Below are 26069 nucleotides of genomic sequence, written 5' to 3'. Positions count from 1 at the left end.
TTTGGATAAGCTTTTCGAGAAATTCTCTGTGAAAGAATAGAAACGCATACTATAGCAGTGATAATGGTTTATTTTACACAGAATTACATGTCGGTTTTAACGGTTCCCTTTACACAAATGTACAGAACATGTGTGCGTTAATTACTGCATGGTCCCTGCTTTTTGCAAGAACGGAATGTCTCATATTTTACAAGGTACACTGAAATTGTAAATCTCTGATAAACTTCGATAGATATAACAATTTGAAACGATTCTTAACACTGTTGCGACCGATGGTAATTCAATGTCCATATTATCCTTAAAACCATTTTAACAAATTAGGTTATTAACCACCTACAATCGTTTTATTTCATTCAAAAGCGTTTCACGTTTTTCTCTAATGCTGTCGGCCATTTTAGTACAGAAGAAGCGGGAAATGTTTCAAATTTAAAATACTTTACTACTAATAAGTAAAAATAGTGGGTTATTTATTAACGTACTCTCAGAATAATAATGATACTGCTGAAGTGTAATCATCCATCGTTGATGAGCTTGTTTGTATTCGCAAAAATGTAATGTTAAGACAGCGGTCGCGAAAGTGTTAGCAAATATAATAATGTACTCTCTGTAAGAAATATCGAACAACTTTAATTTCATCGAATACTATCGTTCAATTTTTGCAATTCACTGTTACGCAAGTTTCATGCATAAAATTATTTACACTAATCAATCGGAACACAATCGTTGCATGCTATTTAACAGTTTTTACATTTTCAACGAAATCTCTATAGAACAGTCGATTCGACGCTTAATTTAAATTTATACATGAACTTTTTTCTGGCAGTTTTCCTATTTTTTTTTTTGTTTTTGGTTTCATGAACGTATTGCTTCGGCAATAAATAATATACAATTACATACTCGATTTATGAGCGCGATAAAAAGGCTCGTATTGCCAAGTTCGGTACATTGTATAATTATAGTGGCGTTGAAACTGCGTCCGTATTATGTCGCGAAAATAAAATAGAAAATTATGTAGAAAAGTATAGAAACCGGTTTTGTACGATTTTTAACAAGTTGTCTGCCTAGTGAATAATCGCAAGTCTTATCGTTCAACTCACGGTAACATTTAGCATTTGTAAAGTTGTAGAATTATTAACGAAAACAAAAGTTATTCACTGTAAAATCGAACAATTGTTACGTTTAACTGGATGGCATTTGTTTGTGATAACCGTTTTCCAGAATTAGAGGACGTCAGTGAACAAATTGCGGATTTTCTGCATTCATGGCAATGTGGATTGTCTAAAATATGTTGTTTAACAAAATTTAATATGGTGACCTTGGTGGCACTTAATAGGGCGGATTCATTTTTATTTCATTGCGGGCTCTGTAAATTATATCGTAAAAATTAATGCTTGCACGAATATCCGCAATTTAGGTATCAATGACGTCAGGGAGCCAACGGAACCACTATGGCAGTCAACGTGTTAAGCGAATCTGTTGAGAAACGAGAAGACACGGGTGTCGAAAACTTCTCAGACGCTTTTGGCATTTCTCTGGATACCGGCCGACGGTTTAGGCTTTTCCGATTCATGCGCTTCCCCTTTGACAGTGAACGTAACATAGTATTTCTTTGTGCGGTCCAGTCTTTCAGCTGGAAGAGCTATTATTTGCTTCTCCTCTCCGTGCGTTACTTCCACCTGCGAGAAACAGTAACAATTAATCTCTGCCCCTTAACAAGTGCACGAATTCTATGTAAATTGGTATTCAAGACAAGGATAGTCCTTTTCTAAAATATTCGAGAAGTTTTAGGACTAATTATCATTTCACTTCGAAATGATGAAAAATTACCGTCATTTGGCCCTTTCCACGGCTCTCTATCTTCGGAAGAAGATCTGCTGGTTCTTGGGCGCCTCCACCTACTGCAATTATAATCTACAATCACAATAGGGTAACTGACTCCTTTCGAAGATCATCTTTATTGAATTCCCCTTTTCAGAACTCCACTTCCTTTGTAACATTCAAGCTACCACGTTCTACACGTGTTTCAAAGATTCAGAATTTCAGAATATCGGACGTGGAATTCTGAAATTCATTTGTTGCTAAATATACTGCAATAACATACGGTATGTGTACACGGGGAAAGAAGTGTAAGCGCTTGTTGCGTGATGACAGCGATGCGTTTTCTGGGTACACTGTTTCGCTTCTGTGCAGAAGTCTGGGGTGGCTGGTCTTCTTTGAAGTTTTCTCAGTTGGTCGTACAGAAAACTTTCAAAATGTCTGTTAAAACATATTCATTATACTCCCTTTCCATTTATATGAAAAATATTAGGCGACTCTGCAGAGTGTCCACAGTGTCTGCTTTAAATTGCACAGGTCACAATGAATACTTCTGAGTCAACAATTTCATAAACTATGAATAATCGTATATGAACTAACCTGAAGGTTAGGGGTTGGTCGTATTTTGCCACGCCGAGGGTTGGTCCAGCCATTCCTGCTTTGTGGAAGGCATCGACCTAAAAAGCAATAAAGTTGATTGTACGTGTCAAACGTAGAATACCAAAAAAAATGTTCTTCCGCAATTTTAATCGCAAATATAATCCATGTTAGAATTACTTAGTTATAATCAATCCATTTTAATTTCACCACAAAAATGATTACCTGTCTCTTAACTAGAACATGCTCATTCGCTCTCCCATGTCGTATCTGCAGCCTCTTCAGCTCCATCAACTGGAAAAAAATCTTTCTCTCCAGATGATATCGTCGCAGACTGATCTGCACGTCCCTCGTGACGGTCTCCATGTTCAGAGCGTGTTGTTTATCACTGACAGGACAACACTTCATGATTCTTCTTCTTGGTATCCTCGATACTCTTGGACTAGGTTCGATTCCGCTGTCTCTGCCACCGCTGTCGCGACGCTGTTTCCCTTGCAGTCGACTCGTTCTACTTTCTTCAGGACTTCGTATTCTTGTCACGCGTGTGCGGGTGCTGGACTGCACCTGGTCACGACAAAAATAATTTATTCGTTTACATCGAACGGAGCCTATAATATTCTACAAATCCGTTTCACCATTCTATCAAAATTGAACGAAATTAACCCTTCGGTACCCTTTCAATTTCCTCTAAACTGTCTTTAAACTTCTGAACAAATTCTTTTTAGACTTGCAGTAGTTCCACGCAAAAAAAGCAACAATCTATGTGTAAAACAATTAAAGTTTATTACAAGGACTGTAAATAAAAAATTGTTTGAGTTTCTTTGGACCCATGTACCAAAGGGTTAATTTGATAAAAGCATTTCAGTAATAATAGAATAATTGTTCCTCACTTGAGGCAAAGTGTCAGCATCCTCAGCCCTGCCGTCAAGACCCACCCGAGACGTTTCCTCCTCACTCGTGCTAGGCAGAACCCTCACTACCCCTATCTCGTTATCCTCTTCAAGCTCTGTCTCATGCTCATCATCCTCCCCAATCACGTCTCTGAGCTCTTTCGCGATTTCTTCGTCCTCGTCGTCCCATTCGGGACTTTCGATCACCGCAACAATGGCGCTTCTATCAGGGGACCGTTCCTCCGAGCTTTCAAACAAACATTTCTTCGACCTCGATGAGGATCTTCCGGTGGTTCTCGCTTTTCCAGTTGACGGTCTCGATCGTCTCATCTGAGCCGACTTCGGGGAACTCGAGGAACTCTCGTCGATGTATCGAAAGCTTTCTTTTTCTGAGCAAACGGAAAGTTTCTTAAGCAAATGTAACCATAATTATTTATTTATATGTATCCTACTGCATTGATAAATGTTACACGAACAATTCTTAGCTGCTCACCTGCATCCAACGCATCCTCGATAGACAACTTCTTGCTCTTCTTAGCCTCCTCAGCTTCTTTCGCCTGATCCTCCAAACTCGATTTCGTCGGCGACGACACCTCGATTGCTTCCTCTTCACCGGACAGCTTTCTTTTGGTAGCAACAGGCGTGTCGACGCTCAACGATCGATCGTCGGCTTCTTCCATCAACGCCGAGTCCCTCGATGCCGAAGAGAAATCCACGGACTTCCCTCTCGCTGAATCCGCTTGCTCCTTGTCGTCCGGCGACTCTTTCCTCGAATCCGCCATCAAGAGGACGTCGGTCTCTTTCGTTGGACTCTCAGCAGTCCTCGTCTCGATTTTTGGCAACTGCGAAGCCTCCTCTGCAGCCTCTTGACTATCCTTATCCGACAACGACTTGGACACACTCTTTTTCGACTCACGCTTTTTGAACTCTCTCCTTTTGCGACTGCTCTTCTGCGGACTCCCGCTTTCGCTCGACCGTCTCGAAGAGGATTTCGATTTTCTTTCGTCAACAGACGGTCTCCTCTTCACGCTGTCTCTTCTAGCTTTCGATTTACTTCCGGTCTCGTCGACCGTCGTTTTCTTCTCTTCGTCGTCCGACGGTGGAACGTCTTGCACAGCCGTTCTTGGCGTAGAGTCCCCTTTTTGCGAGTCTCTCGTGAGACTCTCGGATCTGCTCGTCTGTTCAGATTCTTCGTGTTCATCTTTCGATGTCCTGTCGGATGCGTCTGTTTTCTCATCCACGGATTTAAGCGTTGTTCCCTCGGATTTGTCCTCCTCATGCTCGGTTTCCAGGCGCCGATAGTCTTTCTGGGAGTCCAGCGAGGGACTTTCCGTCTCGGTTGTCGCGTGTGCGTCTAACCTGCCTAGAAAGAGGACTCTACAGAAAGTTTACAGTGAAGTCCCTCAAAATATCGTGGTCGATCAAACACAGAAAGACTACACCGAGGCTAAAAAAATGTTAATTTTGAAATGTACATTGAAACGCTGCTACTTCATTTAGAGTCTTACCTATCTGATCTCCGTCCTGATCTTTACTTTCTTCTTTTGCTTCAGTGGATGCCTTATCCTGACCGCCATCATCCTTTTTAGCAACATCGTCCTTCGCTTCATCCTCGTCCCTGCTTTTCCTCCTCTCGCTCTCTCGCTGCGTTTTCTCCTGCGTGATCTGCTGTCTCATCTCCTCCACGTCTTTCTTCAAACTGGCTGCCTTAGTCACGAGACTGCTACCAGACTCGCTACCATGGTCCACGATGTCATCCACCTTGCTAGCTATAGATCCACTCCCTCTAGACACTTCCTCCGTCTCTATTATCTCCGTTCTTAATCTGTCGTCGAAAGTAACCTCCTTGGAAGTCTCCAATACAGACTTAGGCGTGTCCGGAGGCTGATCCTTGTGCACCATAGCAGTCACCACGACACGTTCGACGGTCTCCTGACTCGTACTATCGGTTACGTCCCTGCGGTATCGACTTTCGATAATTTTCTCCTGGCCCTCCCTGTCCTCGTCGACGGAAGTCCTCGGCGTGGCCGCCTCCCGAGACTCGGACTCTTTCAAGCCTTTATCAGAGGATTGCATCCGATCAGTCGTGCTGTCGCCATTGTTGGACGTCTTCGACCTACTGGAGTTCAATTTTCTCCTCGTGCTCTTATGAGTCTTCGTGAACTTCGTCTCCTTGGAGCTCTCCCTGGGCGTTTTCGATCTTCTCCCGGACACAACCTTCTCGCATTTCTTTTCCAGAGATCGTTTCACGACGACCACCTCCAGGCTGTCGTCGCTCACCGTCTCCTCCTCCTCCTCGTCCTCTTTCCTCGACTCCTCTCTGTCCCCATTGCTTTTGTCCGTTTTGCTGTCCTCCTTTCGCTTTTCAGACTTTTTTCTAGCCCGATCGCCGACCGGTTCACAGCTCTCCGAGTCTATAGAGGACTCGCTGGAGTCGTGTCTCGATTTCGCAGACCGCTTTTTACTGCGTCTTCTTCTTCTTGTCTTCTGATCCGTGTCGTCTTCGTCGTAGCTGAAACGAGAGGATAATTAGAAACGAAATTGATACGAGATTGTTTGAATCCAGTAATGCAGATTTTTTGGGGGGTGCATGCGAAAAGATGTTGCTACCGTGCGGATTCGCTGCGAGCTCTTCTCTGATCTCTCTTCGATGACGTTTTCGATAGCCTAACTTCCTCCTCGCTGAAGCTGCGACTATCCTGGCGCACCAGCTTCCGCAAATTCCCTCTTCGACGCGTTCTCTTCTCGATCCATCGCTCTTCATAATAAAGATCCGGAAGTTTGTGGCCACGACCTCGTCTACGAGGACTGCTCTCGGAATCGGTGCTGCTGTCCACGTGTCTCATTTGCAATCTTGCTGCGAACACTGTTTAAAATACAAGTTTAGAGTCTAGACACCGAGACAATTTTTTACAATCCACAAACTAAAATGCACGGTACGCGAACGTCTGATTTAAAAATATAATTTCCTTCTTGGATTAAGCGTCTCATCAAAAACTGCGTTAGCAATGAATTATTTCGTTGGAACAATGACTGAGAACAATATCATACAATCTAAGATTTGAAATTGACATTCCATAGAATACAGTAGAATGTATAAGAAAACAGTGAAAACTCGCGAAATTGAAAAGAGCCTAAGGTCACAAGGTGCATGTACCTAACCTGACCTTTATTCGGCACAGTCTTCTGCATCTTCAGCTGATGCGCAGTGGTTCCCCCGTGCATCTGAATCAGCTTAGCACAGTCCCTGTGTCCTCTGTAAAGCGCGGCATCCAAGGCAGTCATCAAGTTCCCTTTGCTGGTTCGAAGGACCGCGTTGATCCTTGCACCATTGTCCAAAAGGACTTTGCAGCAATCTAGGTGCCCGTGAAGAGCCGCCACGTGCAGTGGAGTCTTTCCATCGTGCGTCGCCACGTCCAAAGTACCAGGGCGCTTTTTCGCCAGCCATTTTATCAGCTCGATTCTACCGGAAGCCACCGCTTCGTGAGCTACGCCTGTTCCTCTTACTGTCCTCGCATAGAGGGAGCCGCCATGTTGCGCTAGGATCTTCAGGGTCTCGAGTTGGCCCTTCGCTGCTGCGCAAAGCGCTGGTCTGGAATTCATTGTTTTTTCATAGTTAGACTGCGATCGCTCAATGTACTTCAAAAAATTTTCTCTACTTTTTAGCTTAACGGAGTCAATTAGAAGTTAGTCGAAGAATTGAGACTGCAAGTCTTGGTTAGGATTAAAATTATTATATTTTTTCTTTGATCTACTCACGTTCTACCCTTGCGATCCTGTCGATTAGGGTCAGCCCCCAACTTCAGGATCAAAGCTGTGGCATCAGCGTGGCCAAGGGTGGCCGCGTAGTGCAACGCCGAACAACCATTGTCGTCGACGTGATCAGGATGAGCACCGCATAAGTTCACCAGAGTTTCCACGCACCTGGCGTGTCCTCTGGAGGCAGCACAGTGCAGAGCAGTGAGCCCATCTTTGTCAGCAGCTCCTGCGGCAGCTGAACCACCGGCTCTATATTTTAATCATTGTTCTTAGAGCCCATCAATTCTCAGGCTGCACTGTGCTAAATTAATGCCACCTTTCTGAGGTCTCAACGTTTTGCATTACATAAAGAATTAAATTATCTTTGAACTTTAGGATTCAGACGAGATGCCAACATTCGTCCTCAAAGGGTTAACCCTCACGAGTCGGACACTTTTGAATTTCATAGATGACTAGATTGCGGATTTACAATAAAAATGAGATAAAAGGAATTTAAAAGTGTTATTAAGATTTATTAAAGGAGGAAATGAATTTTTATTTCACTCCAGTAGCTTGTAATTAATGCAGAAAGTTTTTATTCTGCATGAAGATCCACAGTCTAACGATAACCATTGCAAGAGCCGTTCAAATCTTTATCAAGTTCATATCAATTGTCTCTATGATTTAAACTGGATGCTGGGAAATTAGAATTTAGATGTAGAAAAATGGACCCAAGTTGATTAAACCAAAATGGACCCAAGTTGACAGCCGCGGGCTAAAGAGGACGATGTTAAACGTTACTCGGCAGTCACAGTAGAACTTCTTCGTCTGTGTATTGTCGAAGATAGATTTTCACTAATTGTAAGGTGAAATATCCATATAACTTTCTAAAAAATTCGACGAAATAAAAATTTACCTAGCCAATGCTAAGATAGCTTCAACGCTACCAGCGCTCGCAGCCCACAGGATCGGCTGCCTCCCGTCCTCATCTTTCGCATTCACGTCAGCTCCAAATTCCAACAGGGTTTGGAGAACTTTGAGACCAACTTTCTTGGGCACAGCCAACTCGGCAGTGGCAGCTGCACCACAGCATTGAGCTGCATAGTGAAGCGGAGATCCTCCGCGTAGATCAGGAGTCGAAGGACGAGCTCCTGCTGCTAACACCAGGCGGACGCATTCTGCTTCGCCGCACACTAAAAGTAGTTAAAAACGAATTTATTGGTAAATTAATCAAATATATATTCACCACCATTATTTCATAAAATTCTATTTTACGCAAAAGATGGGTACAATGCTTCAACTAACAGTGAAAACTGCACCAGTGCCCCGTATACAATATTTTCATTAATTATAACTAAAAGAAACTATTGATTGATTGAAGACAATTGTTATTCGTTGCCGAATCAATTCTCTAACCTTTTTCGCAAGAGTTTATTGTAGAAAAAGTGATCTCACGAAGCTCGCGTAATACGCAAACGATACTGCTTGTGTTTAGACTGATAAGAGAACATGAATTATTTATTGTCATGTTGCAATGCGCAAGGAAATGAAAGGTCATGGCGATTTAAAAAGAACTTTCCTCGGCGACTCAATAATGAAAAAACTCGCGTGCAACCCCTCGGCCGTTATTAATTTATTCAAGAACGCATAAACAATTGCTCGTTATGAATTTCCTGTTCACATGCTGGCGCCGCTACTCCAGCATAACAATCTAAAAATATCTATGAAGAAATCGTAAAAGAAAATCCGCTGAAATCCTCGTAAAAATTCGACAAAGTACACGACGGAAAAGTCCTCTGACATTCATGAAATCATGAATGTCGCAGCACACGCGACGCCCCGGTTATGAATGCCATAGTAAAGTCGCCGTGGCTGCTTCCGAGGTGTTAATGGGCTGGCATAGATGTTGCAAAGTTTAATCTTTTAATCAGCGAAGGCGAAGTAGGTTGATGCCACTCGAAATCGAGCCACGAGACACTGTCATTTCGTATTTAGATCACGAAGAGTCACCCAGTTAGACCCCGAGGATCGTCGAGGTAGCAATCAGCTAAGGGCAGAAACGAAACTTTCCGAAGAAGAAACTGCTTCCGGTCGAATTGTTTGCGTCCTCGCACGGGAATTACGCAGATACGGTATCGAGATACGAACTTTCTTTTCTTCGTCGTAGAACCCGTCGAATCTCGGCAATTGCTGTGGCTCGCAATAAATCTCCGGTCATTTGAATACATCAAGGACGACTATGGTCAATCTCGAGGATTATCTCGGCATGGGTCTCGCGTGTTCCTCGCCGAACCGGAATGTCGTCACCGAAACTGACCCACTAACCTTACTTGACCAATACCACACCCACCCCCAACGGTTTCGCCAACGGAGATCCGCAGAAAAGATACGCCCCGTAATTCACGGTTTCCTTTGATTTTAAACAATCCCCCGGGCTCGCAATTTGACCTTTCCACAGTAGCTTAACGTTTCCTAGCTTCGCCGCGTAGCCGCCACGTCTTTGTGTACGCTAATTCTTTTCACTTATTTACATAATGATGTCATGATCCTTGACTGGACTCCGCTGTAAAATCGCTATCGTTGCAGTCCACAGTTCTGGGTTCGGCGATTTTAACGTACTGACTGCAACACCGATGGCCATAAAAGTCACATAAACTTAGAATGAAACTTAGAAACTTATTCAACACTTTCCTCTGAGATTTCCTATAATTTCAAGAATCGTTCGAATTGCATTTAGAATATACTCCGAAAGGCGGTTTCTTGATTGATACTAACTTTATACTAATTTTTTTTAGTAATTATGCGAATTTTTATGGAAAATAAAAATTGTCTGCATTATTTTCAAGCCACTGAATATTCATTTGTTTTCTTAACAATTCTTGAAATTGTTTAAAGACTTCTACTGTTTTGCTATTGATCCACTCATTTTTATAATAAATGCATGAAACCCTAGTAATTATGTCGAAAATGTGTTTATTTTGAGTAACTTAGTAGATCTTGAAGAATTATTCGATGATAATTTTAGACACGAACCAACACCGAATCCTCATGATACAATTATTTTTTTCGGTAACAATTTTTAAAAGAAGATTTTTGCCAGTAGAACTCGCACAATTTTTCTTGTAATACGTGAAGTTCATTCGAAATCTCGTGGAAACATTTTTACAATCTCAGTAAATGTGGGGGAAAAACTTGGTTGCCATTTTGATCGATTCGGTAGATCTAGCGTTAGGCTCGTTTTTCGTATAGAACAGTCATTGAGGATCGACTAATAGGCCCTCGCTAATGGTTAATATCGATTGGAGGATTGTGAGACGAGCGAAAGGAAAATACCAGTGGCCCAGTGAAGAACACTGTGTCCTTCCAAGTCCTTAGCGTTAACGTCGGCACCGTTCGCCAGCAGGACAGCTACCAATTGTGTGTCGCCGGCGATGACTGCCAAATGAAGTGGCGTGTGTCCTTCGGCGTCGGGCGCATTTACCAGTTCCGGTGCCGCCGCAGCGACGGCACCTCCGGTTCCAGCGTCCATGCAATAATGCAAAGCGCTCCTCAGTGTCCGATCCCTGTAGCCTATCGTTTCCTTTTGATCCTTCAGCAACCTCAGAACTCTTGCTCTATCGCCCTGCTGGCAAGCGTGCATCAACGGCGTCGCGCCGATCTGCAACACTCTGCAACAGTCAACAACCCCGTTGCATCTCTACCCCTTCGAACAGTTCGAACATCGACTAGTAAATCCTTCAATTTCATCAACGTAGTAAAACTAACAAAAGAAGTTAAGAGCCAAAGGTAGTCACGTGACTTTTACAGACTTAAGGTCCGTCTTGGTCTTGATCCGACGGGTCTTAAGTCTGTGACTAAACTTGTCACATTTTTTGCTCTGTATTATCGGTATTATGAATTCTGACGCCAGAAAAGTGCTTCAAGTTTTTTGGCTTCATTTCGCAGAGAATCAAGACAAAGTACAGCTCAATTTGTAGCTTGAGATATATTCTAGCGCACGCTACTGTCGATTTCATTCAGAAAACTCATCCATGGCATAAAAATGCTTGGATTCCACGGCATGCACATCGTCAATTTTTGGCCTACTTCGAACGCTTCTATTCTATATGCATAATCTCGTCAGCTCGTGACCAGCGCGCGCTAGATTAAACCTTCCTCTTTCGAGCGAGCCCTTTATTTTTGTCGGTAACGTGGTCACTCTACCTTATCGCGAATCTACAGAGTCTTGGCTCTGTGACAGTTATATTACAGATTTTACATTTGATACGAAGAAAATCAAACTGATCGAGTCGAAAAAGAAACCGGTTTCAGAAAAGTTATAGTTCTCTCAGCAAAAGTGATTCGTTTCGCTTTAGTGTAAGGCACGAGTTTTTCTCCGCGCGTGAAAATTGGTTAACTGGGCAAGAGAACAGTGAGACCGGCTCTAAACAAAGGCCGAAGAAATGCGTATCGATCGAAGGTAGTGGGCAAGTGTACCTGTAAGGCCTTTTTTTCTGATGATCCTGATACCGTATGGCGCTTGGTGCATCACGCGACCACTGAGCAGTCCCGGGTGTTTTCTGCTTCTGTCGATGATTCCTGTACGGTGTCAACGGAGGCAGAGACACGTCGGCCACACTTTCCTGCTGTTTCGGTTTTGGCTTCTCCTGGACCTTCAACGGGATTGGCGGAGTCTTAGTGTCCATGCCCGTCTCTGGCACCGGTTCGAAGCTAGCCTGATCTCGCGTGGTAGCATCTTTCGCCCTGTCGACGGATCGAACTCATCGCGCCGAAGAGAGTTTCCGGTGTCACACCGTTCACTGTGGTATAGCAGCGCTTTGGAAAACAATACAAATCCTGTGTTAATCGCTTCATAATTATTAAAACATCGATCACCACGTTGGTCGTATTCTTCCATTCTCACTAGGTTTAAAAATTCATTTTTATTACCGATGTTACATATCAGTAGACTGCGGACTTTCAGGCAAAATAATTCCAAGACACAGAGACTGTATAGACATCCATTTTTATTCTTAAGTACTTTAATGGGTTGGAAATAATGCAACCTTTAAACTCTCTACGTATTTTCACTGTTTTATATTTGATCTACTTTCAGCATAAGTCCGCAGAAAATCCGCGGTCTAGTTGTCAGGATCTGAAGGATGCAGAAGGGTTAAAGAGAGTTTTTGATCCATAGTAAATAATGACAGAATTTGACTATTTGCTTATTGTATGTCTTTTTCCCTTTTATGCTCAACATGAAATTGAGCAATTATTCATGCAACCCTGAAATTTTTAGCAATTCATAAAACTCAAGTGCAAAAAAAAAAAGAGAAACGTAAAAAATGTAGAAATTATTCTCAATTATGGTATGGTAATTTTTAGACCTTAAACAGCTCGACTGCTCAACACAGTACCCACCGGCGATTGTCTCGTAATTTTTAAAAGCCCGTGGTTAAAGACTTTTCAGTGGATTGTTCAACCTCCAGTAACGTGATCTAAGAATGTCGTTTCCGGTTTTAACGTAAAAAAAGATTTCTAAGCTCCGTTTTGGTATAGTACAACTAGCGAAAGTTCTATTAATAGGATTCCGGTAGGTGAAGCGTTAATAAAACAAGTGGAGAGTTATTTCATGAAGATCCGCAGTCGAATTGCGATCCTGAAAATTAGCCTGAGGCCAGCTGTAACTCCAGAGCCGGAGTCTATCGACTCGGATCTTTCCGCAATTCTTTGTCTGCCGTGCAATTCCCCGGCTATCCGTTTCCACTGTCTGAGCGAAACGGTTTCGACTACTGTTAGCAGGAGTAAACACAGCCGCTGCGTGACTGAGAATGAACAGCCGACAGCCACACCAATAATGATCACCGATGTAGAAATGGCAGGTGTTTGTGCTCGCCCGCAGTGATACGGCAACGGTAATTCGGTAATGACAGCGCCGACGACGTGACGCGACGCGACAAATGAACGATGATGAAAAAGGAAAAAAGAAGGCGTCGTGCAGATTTTTTTTCTGATCCCGGGAACGAGAGAAACAGAGGGAGAGAGAAAGAGAGAGAAGGCGGTTATCGATCCATGGCTGGCCAGTTTTCTAATAAACCTCATTCTATAGGACGATGTAAAGAATAGTTTGGTTAATAATTGACTGACAGACACCGAGACCTCGTTCCCTCAAGAAGGCCTGACACGATCGCAGATCCTATCAGGAACTTATCACTAAACTCGACCCGAATTTAAAGCTCGGCTACTGTCCACGTGGTGGACTGACCAGGTCACTCGCTGCCATAGAAACCCAACGCCACAACACCTATCACCCGTAAGGGAACCATTATGCTAGATTTCACGGCAAGGTCGCGACATGTCGAATTTTGCCGTTTCTCCCTTACAATCCTGCTCGGCGGTTATGCAAGCTCCAAAATTCCTCCATCAATTTACCGAAACAGAAATTTATTTTGCCATATTATCAAGAACAGGAATTGTATTAAAAATACCCAGAGTATCTATCTTATTTCCCCTTTTACTCGTTTTCATCGACTTAAACGAATACACGTTCATTTTCTGTGTAAATGATTTCATTCTAACTTCAGATGAGAAAAATTCGCTTCGTAATCATTAGACTGCGGATCTTCATGCAAAAATATAAAATTGCTTGCATCGGTTACAAGAAAAGTGAGTTACATAAAAATTGATTTCTTCTCTTAATCATTTCAACCAGTAATATTCCATCTACTCATTTTTGCCAAAAATACATAATATGCATTTTTCAAGGGTACAATGGATTTTTGTATAATGTACGTCGCTCGCGTTGCCATTGAATCGTCAATCTTCAAACACTAAACGCACTGTCGGACAATGAAGAGCTACAGTAGCAATTTATGCTTCGTAAAGCATGGTAAGACGTAAGAGAAGAAGTGAATATGCTAGAAGGCGCAGCTGCTCATTCGTCTCAGTCGCTTTAATTGCTCGGAGGCCTACTTATCACGAGAGAACTGGTTACCAAGCGGAACTAGTCGAATCGGGAAAGATTAAAAATTAACCCGCTCACACCATTAATTATCACTCGAGCACGTGAATATTCATTCCTCATCTAATTACAATTATCAGTAGACTGCGGATCCTTATGCAAAATGATAAATGTTCGTATTAATTGCAAAAACAAAACAGGAGCCAAATAGAACTTTCTGTCTTCTTTTAATAATCTCCTTGATGTTCATAAATTGTAAAATGTGTCTAATTATCAGATCATGGAACATGTCTTCTTTATGAAAAAACATTCCCAAGTATTGTCATTTTGACATTATCCCAAAAAAAAAAACGAAAAGAAATCTTACCTTTATCTATATTAAAGGTATAATAGAAAATCAGGCGAGCTAACAACAATTTCAGTAATAAACATAAAATATTCTGACTGCATTCGGTGCATTTGTATTTTAAGTGAAACGATGCAGGATTAATTGAAGTGATGTAGGCACTATTTATCGAACTTTGAAAAATCATGGAACGAGGAACCTAATTCTGTCGCTGCAACGCGTTGCAACGGTGCAATTCAACCAAACTTTACTGCATTGCAATGGTTCTAAAGCTACGGAACGCTGGAAGAAGCGAGGTGCATCCGAAAGTTGGGCGTTCGACTGCCGAGTATGTGCCCGGGAAATAGAGCGATATGAATCGATTAATTTCCAAGGGAAAAGAAGTTTGATAAGAAATTAACACTGGACAGCCCTGCACGCCACTGGCGTGGTAGCACTAACCGATATTGCTTCCATCGACTGTCGACGGGTGTCCTTGAAGCTATCTACGAAGCAACTCTTCGATTCCAGGTAGATTACGAGAATGAAAAATCCTAATCATATTATCAACGATAGCGACTGCACCCGGTTGCAATTTATAATAGCTGTTGTAGAAATAATTTCCATGGACCAATTTATGGAAACCGAAATCGAATAAGGGGAGCCGAAAATTGATTTATCAATCAATTTACATTTTTATAAATTGTATTTGACATTTGAAACCTTATAAAATGCATAATTTTAGAAAATCGTAGACTGCGGTGCCTTTATGCATTTAGGACAAAAATGAGCAGGAGTATAAAATAGTAAAAATGTTAGAAGTGTTCAAGAATTCTATGTTTCGACCTATTAAAATTACCGAGACGAAAAATAAATTTGCATGTAACTCCTGTTCGTTGAAATTGAAGCAGGTTTTAATTTTCTATAGAAATCGATCTAGCCATACTAATATGTATGATAGTTTTCCGGAACAAATCGAACGATCGATTCCCGTGAACGATACCGGTTGACAGTGACAGACCCGAGTTCCGTCAGACAATGTCGAGGACGCGAAACCCAAAATGCATGTGTGTCATCGGAACAATTTTCCCCCCGCAATTCGAACGGTGTTACTGCCGTTCTTAAACAGCGGTATCTACGTTCTTAGGCCTGTTTCTCGTCACGTGTCACGCTATCGTGGAACCAGACTTCAAGTCAGTTTATAACGTGTGCAACAGTATGCGAGAGAATCGATAGCGGTTTTGAAGTTACGATCTATCCCTTCTAGATTCTGTTTCGCACCGGCGCAATTCTTGCCCGTGTAACTCTTTTCGCGAAAACCTACGCGCGAAACGTTTACTGGTCGTGCGATCGTCTCGTTTATTCAAAAACACCATCGAACTCGTCATTACGCGTGTTACACAACATTCTTAGCCGCGTCTCGAGCGCTGGAACTCGTGACGAATAATTATCGTCACGACCGTACACTTTTTGTGCAACTGCGTGGCCGGTAATTGCAACACATCGATTTTTAAGAATGGCTGGACGCATGCGACACAAGCAAAACGGCGTGTGAATAAATTGATTTTTTGTTAGACGGATAATTGAACGTAATTGGCACGAAGTCGCAAACTGTCGTTCGACGATTGCATTCGTCTCTTTTAGCAACGATTTCTATTTCTTTGCCGAGCAACAACGAAAATAATCTCGCGACACAATTATTAGATAATTTAATACTTACTTGAACTGAAGAGAGATTTCATTGAAGACTGCTATATCATAAAACGTTTGCAAGATGTTTGTTTCGAAGAAAGAAAACGTTTAATAATTTGTTTTCGGTCACCGATTTTCCCTATTGCTTACAGTAGATCTTTATGCAAATTCTAACTTCGACGGATTATTTTATACAAACCAGAATGAGGAGATTTCTTATGGTGAAATTAAAGTAGAAATGTCATTAAAGTTTGTTGCTATACGTGTTTTCTTGTGCTTTAAAAACGTGTAACTATAAATTGCGCCGTGGTCTAGTTGCGAGAATTTTTTTCTCCTGTTGCATCGCAATGCGTTGATAAAATATAATTTTTTACGAGTTGTTTGGAACTCTGCGTGGCGAGCAAGCCGGGCCAAGGAATGCAGGTGGAATCGATAAGAAAGTCTATACCGCAAGGAAACGCATACGAAATTCGAAGAATGTTACGGGCCAAGTGTTGAATCGGAGTGGCCGACCCTAACAAAGTGGCGCACGTTTAATGATATATATACGCACGTACAACGAACCCACGTGCACGTGTTGCCTTAACGCGGCGATGACTGAAAATCGTTATTTCGTTGATTCACCGTGCCGCACGTCGATCGTTATTGCTCCGTTAATAATTCGCCTAGGCCGTTCGCTCTTCGTGATGGCGCGTCGTTAATATTTAATGATAACATCTCCAGTTTCATGTAAGATTACGTGCGGGCCAACACCGTGAGAACGCTCGATTCATCGTGTCTATTGGGGACCGAATCGATGATCCATCTACCGATTACCGATCGGCTCACGGCCCACGGCACCGAACGATCGTCCGTATGCAGAGTTTGCCAGCGAGAGAATACGATTCTACTTTGTCGCGGCCTACGAAGATTAATGAAAATTAATGGAAATTTATTTGAACGTTTACTCGGGGTTGCCTGTCGCGGAACATTGACCACCTTCGGATTGCTATCTGCGACTGATTGATGATAGTCGGTTCCGCTTTTCACGGCTCAATGGAATGCGTACGGTCTTCGAAGAAATTGATAGCAACATAGTTTGTCGCGGGAATAGAGTAAAAACTGGATTTCATTCGGTGATAGGAGCATGTAAAACATTAATATTTATAGGACGTAATACTGTGTTTATAGCGGGTGCTTTACGTGCATGCGATGCATATGAAGCATGTGTCTCCTCTTATCTGGTGCAATTTCGCAGTTAATTGGTCGGTGGGATGGTAACGACCCTGCGATCCATTCATAAGCGGGTGTTCAATTTATTCGAAATGTTTTTGAATTTGCAGTAACATTACGTTAGTGAATGTGCAACGGTATGGACGGTCGTTAAAAGAAAATTATGTATGCATTGTATTTAGATAAACATACAAAATCAATTTTCTATTATCTCATATACACTTTACATTGCCGAGGGAATGCCTAAAACAATCAATTCTGTAAGTGTTTAACCCTCTATATTTCCTTATGCACAATCCGCGTGTTTCAATAGTTTTCATTCAAGAAATGATAGAATATTCTGCTATAGAAATCATTTATGATTCATGCCAGCTATACGTTGTGTTAGGGTGAAACAGAAGAGAAAAAAGAATGAAGTGTTGAACAGTGCGCGTTTATGTCTTTTTATTAGTCATGAATGTTGTGCTGTTTGAAGTGAATCATAATTTCATAATGTGTTACACACGTGCGCTTTTGATTACAAGTACCAGCTGTTCAACGTGGTGGATGTTGAATGTCGAGGAATGTTGTTTGGCGCGAAGCTTACTTTCCGGGAAATGGTACCGGTAACTTTTGAATTTTTTCCATCGCGATGTATGTATCTTCAGAAGTGTTTAGGATACCGAACGAAGCTTCCACGAGGTTTCCTCGAGCTGGAGATTGTGAACCGCACCACGCGAGGGTGGGACGCGCACTGGCAGCCCTCTGACACTGCGACCAGTTAATGTAAGGGTTGCTTAGATACCATTGTCTCAGTGACGTATCAATAGAAAGTGGAAACGCACATTTTCGCATCGGTGCTTAAAAATCATTCATCTCGCTCAAATTACTACAAAACTAACCACCAAAATTAATCTATCTCTATTCCATAAATCATCAAAATAGATCACAACTCGATAAAAATGCTGAGACTAAGTTCAAACAGTGAAGAAAGTGCTTAACTATTACCAGAGTATAAATCCTTTTTAAATAAATCCATTCAATATAAATCTATAAAATTAATATAAAATTTTTCGATCCCCGGTGAGTTTGTAGGATTTAAACATATTTTCTTTTCAGAATTCATATCTGTCATATTTTCTTTCGTGAATTCATTTTTTAAGAGAAGGTGTGTGAAGTATGATTGTTATGTTCGGGAAAAATTGGATGTAAATTTTAAGAATTTGATATTATTAAAAATCGTATAATAAATAATCCTATAAACAAATGACGTGCAAGGATTGTGATTGCACGTGAATTACCAATTTTGAAAACGTTATTATAACTGGGGGTATAGCTCAGTGGTAGAGCATTCGACTGCAGATCGAGAGGTCCCCGGTTCAAACCCGGGTGCCCCCTGAATTTCTTTTTCTCTTCAAAATCAGTAAACTTTTGTAACATTCTTTTTATATTACATTACCCCATAAGTTATTTCAAATTGTTGTTACAAATTCATAATACATATATTCATGCGTTACTAATGATCGCTTTTTATATCACAGTAAGCTTCAATAAAAGTAACATCTGTTACTACTAATATATTTCAAAATAATTTCGCATACGCATTTTAAAATTATTGTTTTATTCGTATTTAATATTGATCTCGTAAAGCGACGGATTTTTATTTAGCATCGTTAGGCTCACTATATTCACGTGTCTGTCATTACATAAATGAAACTCATCCAAATCTTGTGTAACCATAAATTGTAGAAAGTATCTATTCTAAATATTATGAATCTGAATAAATCATCTTTTTAAACACATTAAAATTGTAAAATAAATAGAAGTCTTTGTTGATGCAGTAATTGAAGAAACGTGTAAGATGACAGAACCATAATACATCGTAGAGGGGGACTTCTTCATGAATAACGGAGTATGGCGACGTGTAGCGTGAATTGTTTTCAATTTTCGTTGTGCAAATAGTGGATTCAACCCGCAGACTATCAAGTTAGCCGTAAAATTAAGTGTTTTTATCTAATAATTAAGAAGATCAATTGAAACAGAATGAATTACAATCATTCGAGTGCACGTCGGGGTAAGTTTACGAGTATGACCTTATATGTTTCGTATTTTGTATTGTCATTATAATTTACACTTTGCATTTGTCGAATTGTATAAAAGTAAGTTTACGAATGTTAATTTCAAATATATAATAGTGTTGAAAAAATATAACACTAGAACGCATACAGTCATTTGGTAAATCAAAGAGGTTATGATATCTGTGCACCCTTTATTTATATGTAGTATATGTCGTTAATTATGTACTGAAATAAGTCCTTATGAAAAATACAGATTCAATTTTATATCATTGTGTAACTTATGTAATAATCATTGAAAACAGGGAGACCTAAGAGAATACTGGATCCATCTGCTGGTTTAGCAGGTCCTACATCTGCGCCTCAAAGCCCGTACATGTATAATCAACAGGTAAAATTATTTATTACTACTCTGTAAAAGTTATCTATTAGAAGGCATGATACACACATAAAATTATATATAATAATAAGTACATTGAGTCACGCATTTTCATGAATAGGTTCCTATCAACAACGGTATGATGCCAGAATATGGCTATAATGTACCTCAACAACAGCCACCGCCATACGGATTTAGTTCAGTGCCAATGCAAACCTATCCTCCTACTGAAAATATTCCACCCGGTGAACAATATTCACCACCACAATTTACAACACAGTTATTCGCAGAACCAGTAGTTACAAACATGGCTATGCAATATGGTAATGCTTTGATGGGATATGGAAGTCAGAAATTTGAGAAATACGTGCCTCTCACAGCTTTGAAGTACTATTTCGCTGTGGACACAAACTACGTTCTTACGAAACTGTCTTTGCTGCTCTTCCCATTTTCTCAGAAAGTAAGTTTTACAGGTTCAATGATTTCTATGCGAGTGTGAGCTAATGATCTTTTCAACAGGACTGGTCTGTCAGGTATGAGCAGGACATACCGTTGCAACCACGCTTTGAAAAAAATGCCTTGGATATGTATATTCCAACTATGGCATTTGTGACATACATAATTATAGCTGCACTAGTCTTAGGGATTCAGGACCGCTTCACTCCATTAAGTACATTAGCCAGTTCTGCTCTTGCGTGGAACATTGTAGAAATTCTAGTGCAGGTTGTGAGTCTCTATGTCATGCATATTGAAACAAGCCTCTCGACATTAGATTTGTTGGCTTACTGTGGCTATAAATACGTCGGAATCAATGCAGCTCTGATGGCTTCGTTAGTTTTCCGTACATTTGGTTATTACATGACTTTGCTGTACTGCAGTATATCTTTGGCATTTTTTATTACACGGTCGTTAAAGTTAAGAGTCCTTCCGAGGAACGACAGTTCGTACACAGCATCCGGTAACAAAAGGAGAATCTATTTTATGTTCTTTGTGGCAGGTACCCAACCTGTGCTAATGTGGTGTTTGTCTCATCACATTATTTAATCATGTGAAGTAATTGGAAAAATGATTTGAGAACGAGATACGAATATTTATTTGATTCTTCATGTCACCTATGCATTTTTGTAATAAAAAGTTCTTCAGAAACATTAGTGGTAATTGAAAAGTCCTATTATTTTAATAGTATTTTCTCTTTTTTAAATATTGAATTGAAATATATAGGAAAGTATACATATTTATGAGAAAAGGTCACAAAATTATGCATAATTTTAGTTCTTGTAAATGTCTTATATGACCTTGTACAGAATTGGTTAGGCTTTATTAAATAAAGTTTTCATATGTACGAAATCTTATTTTCTGTATTTTAAATTTTGTAATATGATAATGTATAGTAAATAATGATATTAAACATATTTTTTGCAATTATTGTATGCTGATTTACCAATGTGATTCTTAACTCGCAGCTTATTGAATAATGTTCTAGAAATATTTACATAGAAAAAAAGAATTTGTATAGAGAATTTTTTAGAATAGTACATACTACTTTATAGTACAATCGTTCGTTATTTTGACTATAAAGTAAATAGTTCATAAGTAAAAAGTAGTCTATTAAATAATACAGTTTTAAAGGATAATTCCTAAAAGTAAGTATGTATGCTCTAAGCGTTTTAATAACTTTCAAATTAAATTAATTTATGACAATTTAGCTAGAAGACAAATCACACAGAAATTCTTTTCATTGGATATACAAAAAAAGAATATGTCAGGTGCACCAATCTAAATACGAGTAGAGATAAATTACAAATTAGGAACAATTGTGCTACTGAATATTAATGTAAGATCTCTTAACGGCTTCAGAATTTTTACTATTTTACCATGTTTTATTATTGTCAATGTTACTGACAATCTAAGCAAGTTAAAAATACCAAGGAGTAGACCAATCACCATACAGAATTTTGTGTAATGCAATCTGAAATACCGACGGCGTTAAAAATCAGTGGTTTTCTTACGCCCTCTGTCAAAATAAAACCATCAGTTAGTGAACTATATAAGTCAGCAACCACAGACTTTGTACAGAAGTACATCAATCAATTAAGGTACAGAGAGTTCCAAAACATTGTACTTCCATGAAAGGACTTTTCCCTTTGCGAAAATTTTCTCCGCGGCTTTGTTAACGAGTTATTAACGAAATACACGGACCAGTCAGAGCGCGGTTACACCGGACAGATTCCGGTATGGCGACAAGTCCCGCAGAACGTGGCATTGGCATTGGCCGAGCAACGATCCGCTCGCTGTATCCGCGCTCTGAGTGGTCCGCGTTTTTCGTTAATAACTCCTCAACAAAACCGCAGAGAATGTTTTCGCAAAGGGAAAAGTTACTTCAAATGACCTCCGGAATCACTTCTTTCAAGAAAGTCCAACATTTTGGGCCTGTATATTTATGGTTTTGCTACACCTCGTCTATGGTCGAAGATTCCAATATGAGTTTCACCTCGAGCGTTATACTCTATGACGTCGATATAACAGATCCCACAAGCCACAAGTTCCCCGTGTGTTGAGTAGTCTATCTCTTGATTCGTGACTGTATCCAATTCGTGCTAGTTTATTTTACGGTTCCGTGCGAAAGGTATCATCGTGTGTTTCCGTCGTCGTTCGTCGGGTCGGCCGAGAGCGGTGTGTTCGCATGGCGCCACGAGCGGGCTTAGTCAGTCAGCCGCGAGCCGCGGTGAACTGAAGGTGTGGGGAGTGTTTTTGTGGGCCGACGGGCCAAAAATGGCGGAACGTACGAAGACGACAGCCCCGGCCACCCGGCCCGTTCCCATGAAGCTGTTCGCCACCTGGGAAGTGGACCGCACGGCACCGGACTGCATACCCAGGTAATCGATAATCCACGGCCGATTAAACGTCGGCCCGTGTTTTTCGCGAGACATTCGTGTCATTAGCAGCCGTGTGTCACATTACACCAGTGGACGCCAGGGACTCTCTCGGCGGGCATTCACACGCCCTTTTTTCACGCAGTGTCGCTCGCATTTTTCCGTTCGCACCCTTGTCTCAAGGGCGTCTGTCGTCGCGCGCGACGTCGACCTTGCGCGAGATTAACGTGTTTCTTTTAAGAAAGACACACACGCGCCATTGGTTATTCGGAGTGCGTGTCGGGGCTGGGGACTGCGTGGCGCGCTCTGTGTGTATAGCTCGATGCTAGCTGTCAATCGGACCTGACAGATCGACGAACGCAGATCGTAATCTAGATCCTTGTTTTCTCGGTAATCTCATTGTAACCGCTATCAGCCTCCTCGACTGTCATTCGCCTAAACGCGAGATTGCCCGTCTCTAACCTCCCGATCAGCTCTTTCGGTCTCCGATCGTTTCGAGTAAACAAAAGTCTGCGAATCGCAGAGACGTACAAGTCCGGGTACACAAAACCTGCGACACGGTGCAGCGGCAAATGCTTAGGCGCGAATCTTGCGTACATCTTACACAAAGACCTTGCCCGAATCTGTGTATGCATGTGTGCGTGTGTGTGCGAGTATGACACACTGGATGGAACAGTAAATAGAATGTTCGTCTTCAAAATAAAATGTTCGTTGCAACGAGAATTTAGCCTAGCAGTTTATTTGGAGAACTAAGCGGAACAATTACACTTTCGAGTACCCGCTATATGTCGCAATGATGTACACTGTACACGATCTGATCTTAAGGTCTAATAGGTATACTTCAGGTGCTCCGATTCTGGTGCATACCTTCTAATCTAGCATTTTATTTAAAGGAAACAGAATGATAGCGATTTATTTTAATTCATGGTTTATTTTTTGTCTTGACCTGTGTCTAGCCCGGGACTCAAAATGGTGACTCAAAATTGAATCAGTCCTACAACGAAGATTAAAATCATGATCAAATTGCATAATTACATTGTCCTGCCTCCATTTTTTATTTTATTGAATCGAACAAATCTTCCAATGAAAATTATGTTAGTTGTGTTTATCAAGTCTGGACTACATTGCGCGACATAACAGCGACAGTGTCACCTATGCTACCTGCATCACCAAAGTCATTGTCTATCGTTCGATTGTCTATTGTGACGCAAGTGTCTGTCCGTAATTTTCGCAACGCACTTCTGCGTTCGAACCAAAAAATATTTCGAACGCGAACGCCGAATGCTCCGAAGGTCGAAGAAGTCGTTAAACTTGTAACACGGTAATGGTCGTCGAAATTGCGGTACATCAAAAATATCGGTGGTTTCGATTTAACTCTTACGTTCGCGGTTCCGTGTAACTATAAAAGACCATAATTCTGCGATTACGTTCGCAGTATGTTTGAAACTGAATTTTTACGGTCGATATAGTATTGGCGACCGCTGTTGTATTCGCATTATATCGAATTTGTTGTATCCATTTATGGAACTATATTACTCTTATCGGGAATTATCAAACGGCCTGACTTTCTGGGTTCAAGATACTCGCAGGGATTTTGGTTTAATCACTTTTACTGGCTCGAGGGGGACTGTGTGTTGTTATGATTTCTTATCGAGCCAATCCCTACAGTGATTAACTTTGAAAACCTTCGTTTTTTTCGGTCTGGGTGATTTAATGAGTCGATAAGGATTTGTGAGAGCAAACTGTACGTGGCTGTAAAAGCGATTAGGAGACAATCTGCCTTCGAGCGTCATGAGCCGTAAAAAGTTGGCTGTGGTACAATTTTTAAGATAATATTCGAATGGAAAATTCGAACTAATTCGTCTCCGAGTTGGTTCAGAATTTATCGATCGTTTTATGATCAATCTCTCAGTTTCTGTTCTCCAATCAGCACGTTGTCTCAAGTAACGTAACCTAATAATTTGTTTGAAGAGAGTTGTTACTCAAATTATATCTCTCTAAAACGTGACGTAAATATGAATAATTTTCCTCTCAGTGGCAACTCCAGAAGAAAGTTTTAGTAGATTGCTTGTAATAGATGTTAAAAACTGTAATCAAACAATTCAAGGAACTGAGAAATTAGTTGTAAATCATTGAATTTGAAGGAACTACCTCGCTGTAGGTAAAATGCTAAGATGTTCTTGGTTGGATAATAATTCTCCTCTTAATGTAATTAATTCGAAAAGAAAGTTTTATCAAATCGTGCTGCTCGAGGTAACTTCTTTTCATCGATTGTAACCGAAGATTTCTTTAGGGAACTGGAAAATTAGTCGCGAATCGTTGAGTTTGAAAGGAGCCACTTCTCGATAAAGTATTAACAATGATCCGGGTTAGGTAATAATTCTCCTGTTAATAGTAATCCGAAAAGAAAGTTTTATTAAACTGTGTCGCTCGAGGTAACTTCTTTTCAACGACCCTGTAACCGAAGATTTCATTAAGAAACTGGGAAATTAGTTGCGAATCATTGAATTTGAAAGGAACTACCTTCCCGGCAAAGCATCCAGATGGTGGTCGTGCGGATTATTAAATCTTCGTTCGTACTCGTCGAAGTTAGCCCCCCCCACTCCCGGTCCGTTCTGTCAACTTAATTTTGGTTCCGGAAGTTGGTTGTATATCGGGTTCCTAAGACAATCCCCTTTTGTTTGGACAAGCTTATCCGCGATCAGATTGGCCGCGCTCGAAACCCCATCGATTCGCGGAAACGCGTTACAATGCTCTAATTCAGTCCACCGGGAAGCTGAAAGTGCAGTTCAAACGAAATCGTCTTTGGAATTCGATTTCGTTCGGGTTCCCGGAACTCCTCCGAGAAATCTCCGTGTCTGTACAGACGAACGGACCTGAAGAATTTAATCATTTCCTCGAGGTTTCGAACGTGTTTCGATATCACGTAATCTCGCATGAACTACAGTCTCTACTCGATGTATGTACCAAATGTCTAGCCTATAATTGTCCCAGAACTATCCCCGCTACGAGAGGCCTCGGTCGCCGAGGAGTGCAAACATAATCACTACTAATCCAATAACAAAACTTCTTTATTTTTCATTATTCTCTTATGGGACTTTCACCAACATATTCGCGGCATTTTTCTAATGAAAATGATACCAAATACGATATAATTCCGATGATATTCACTTGTGTAATTCTCATTACAATTATATTAACGGAGAATTAGTGTAAATATGATCCATGTTTGGTATCATTTTAATCGGAAAAATTCCACAAATATATTGGTGAAAGCCTCATGATAAAATAATTGATTAACAAAAAAGTTTTGTTTGTCCTTTTGTACGTTCGGCAGTGGATCAAAGAAACTAGCCGATAATTGTCCCTGGTCAGACCCGTGTTTTGGACAATTATCGAGTAGACACTGTAATCGCTAAAGACAATTCCGTAGCTCGCTTCTTTTTCTCTCGGTCGTTCTCCGTTCGGCACGTCTTCCTCGGTCTTCCATTTTGGCGATAATTACTCGTACAGTTCGTTCGTGATATTTTATTCCGCAATTGTATGTAGATTCA

The 26069-nt window shown here is 40.9% G+C and overlaps 3 protein-coding genes and 1 non-coding gene across 14 annotated transcripts in view; 3 read left to right on the top strand and 1 right to left on the bottom strand.

Annotated features, from left to right (window-relative positions):
- Window positions 1-54: 54 nt before the first annotated feature.
- LOC143355333 (uncharacterized) lies at window positions 55-17935 on the bottom strand. Of its 6 annotated transcripts, none has more exons than XM_076790076.1 (15): window positions 17796-17935; window positions 11517-11855; window positions 10374-10708; window positions 7957-8233; window positions 7062-7310; window positions 6470-6894; window positions 5913-6168; window positions 4811-5814; window positions 3796-4665; window positions 3303-3691; window positions 2638-2976; window positions 2416-2492; window positions 2102-2256; window positions 1828-1898; window positions 55-1676 (listed from the first exon to the last, which is right to left on the bottom strand). In XM_076790076.1, the coding sequence occupies exons 2-15, from the start codon at window positions 11723-11725 to the stop codon at window positions 1512-1514; spliced, it is 4821 nt and encodes a 1606-aa protein (XP_076646191.1). In that variant the 5' UTR covers window positions 11726-11855; window positions 17796-17935; the 3' UTR covers window positions 55-1511. The 6 variants fall into 6 exon arrangements, with proteins under 6 accessions (XP_076646191.1, XP_076646193.1, XP_076646189.1 ...); XM_076790078.1 differs by having other exon boundaries at window positions 1828-1911; window positions 17737-17876; XM_076790074.1 differs by having other exon boundaries at window positions 17737-17876.
- On the top strand, window positions 17838-21064 carry Yif1 (Yip1d-interacting factor 1). Its single transcript, XM_076790088.1, has 5 exons — window positions 17838-17974; window positions 19030-19262; window positions 19569-19654; window positions 19764-20102; window positions 20162-21064. Exons 2-5 carry the CDS (start codon window positions 19232-19234, stop codon window positions 20684-20686), a joined length of 981 nt encoding a protein of 326 aa, XP_076646203.1. The 5' UTR covers window positions 17838-17974; window positions 19030-19231; the 3' UTR covers window positions 20687-21064.
- Window positions 18515-18586, top strand: Trnac-gca (transfer RNA cysteine (anticodon GCA)). The gene has a single exon. It is a non-coding gene; the product is annotated as a tRNA-Cys (tRNA).
- Window positions 21065-22284: 1220 nt separating the features above from the next.
- Krt95d (phosphofurin acidic cluster sorting protein KrT95D) overlaps window positions 22285-26069 on the top strand; it is a 71154-nt gene continuing 67369 nt past the window's right edge. For 2 of the 6 annotated variants that reach the window (XM_076790061.1, XM_076790056.1), the window contains exon 1: window positions 22286-22518. In XM_076790061.1, the coding sequence (XP_076646176.1) occupies window positions 22415-22518 (104 nt within the window). In that variant the 5' untranslated portion in view covers window positions 22286-22414. Of the gene's footprint in view, window positions 22519-26069 lie in introns of all 6 variants that reach the window. The other 4 variants (XM_076790057.1, XM_076790059.1, XM_076790058.1 and 1 more) reach the window with 4 other exon arrangements.

The sequence above is a fragment of the Halictus rubicundus genome, chromosome 6 (assembly GCF_050948215.1).
Source record: "Halictus rubicundus isolate RS-2024b chromosome 6, iyHalRubi1_principal, whole genome shotgun sequence".
In the NCBI taxonomy this organism is placed as follows: Eukaryota; Metazoa; Arthropoda; class Insecta; order Hymenoptera; family Halictidae; genus Halictus; species Halictus rubicundus.
Note: the sequence above shows the minus strand (reverse complement) of the source record. Positions and strands in the feature narration are given on the sequence as shown.

Coding starts and splice junctions, on each gene's coding strand:
- LOC143355333 (XM_076790076.1), bottom strand. CDS start 11,725: ATGGACACTAAGACTCCGCCAATCCCGTTGAAGGTCCAGGAGAAGCCA. Junction 8,234..10,373: donor TGTTCTTCACTGGGCCACTG/GTATTTTCCTTT, acceptor AACTACTTTTAG/TGTGCGGCGAAGCAGAATGC. Junction 6,895..7,061: donor CAGGATCGCAAGGGTAGAAC/GTGAGTAGATCA, acceptor AATGAATTCCAG/ACCAGCGCTTTGCGCAGCAG.
- Yif1 (XM_076790088.1), top strand. CDS start 19,232: ATGAATTACAATCATTCGAGTGCACGTCGGG. Junction 19,263..19,568: donor TCATTCGAGTGCACGTCGGG/GTAAGTTTACGA, acceptor CATTGAAAACAG/GGAGACCTAAGAGAATACTG. Junction 20,103..20,161: donor TCTTCCCATTTTCTCAGAAA/GTAAGTTTTACA, acceptor TCTTTTCAACAG/GACTGGTCTGTCAGGTATGA.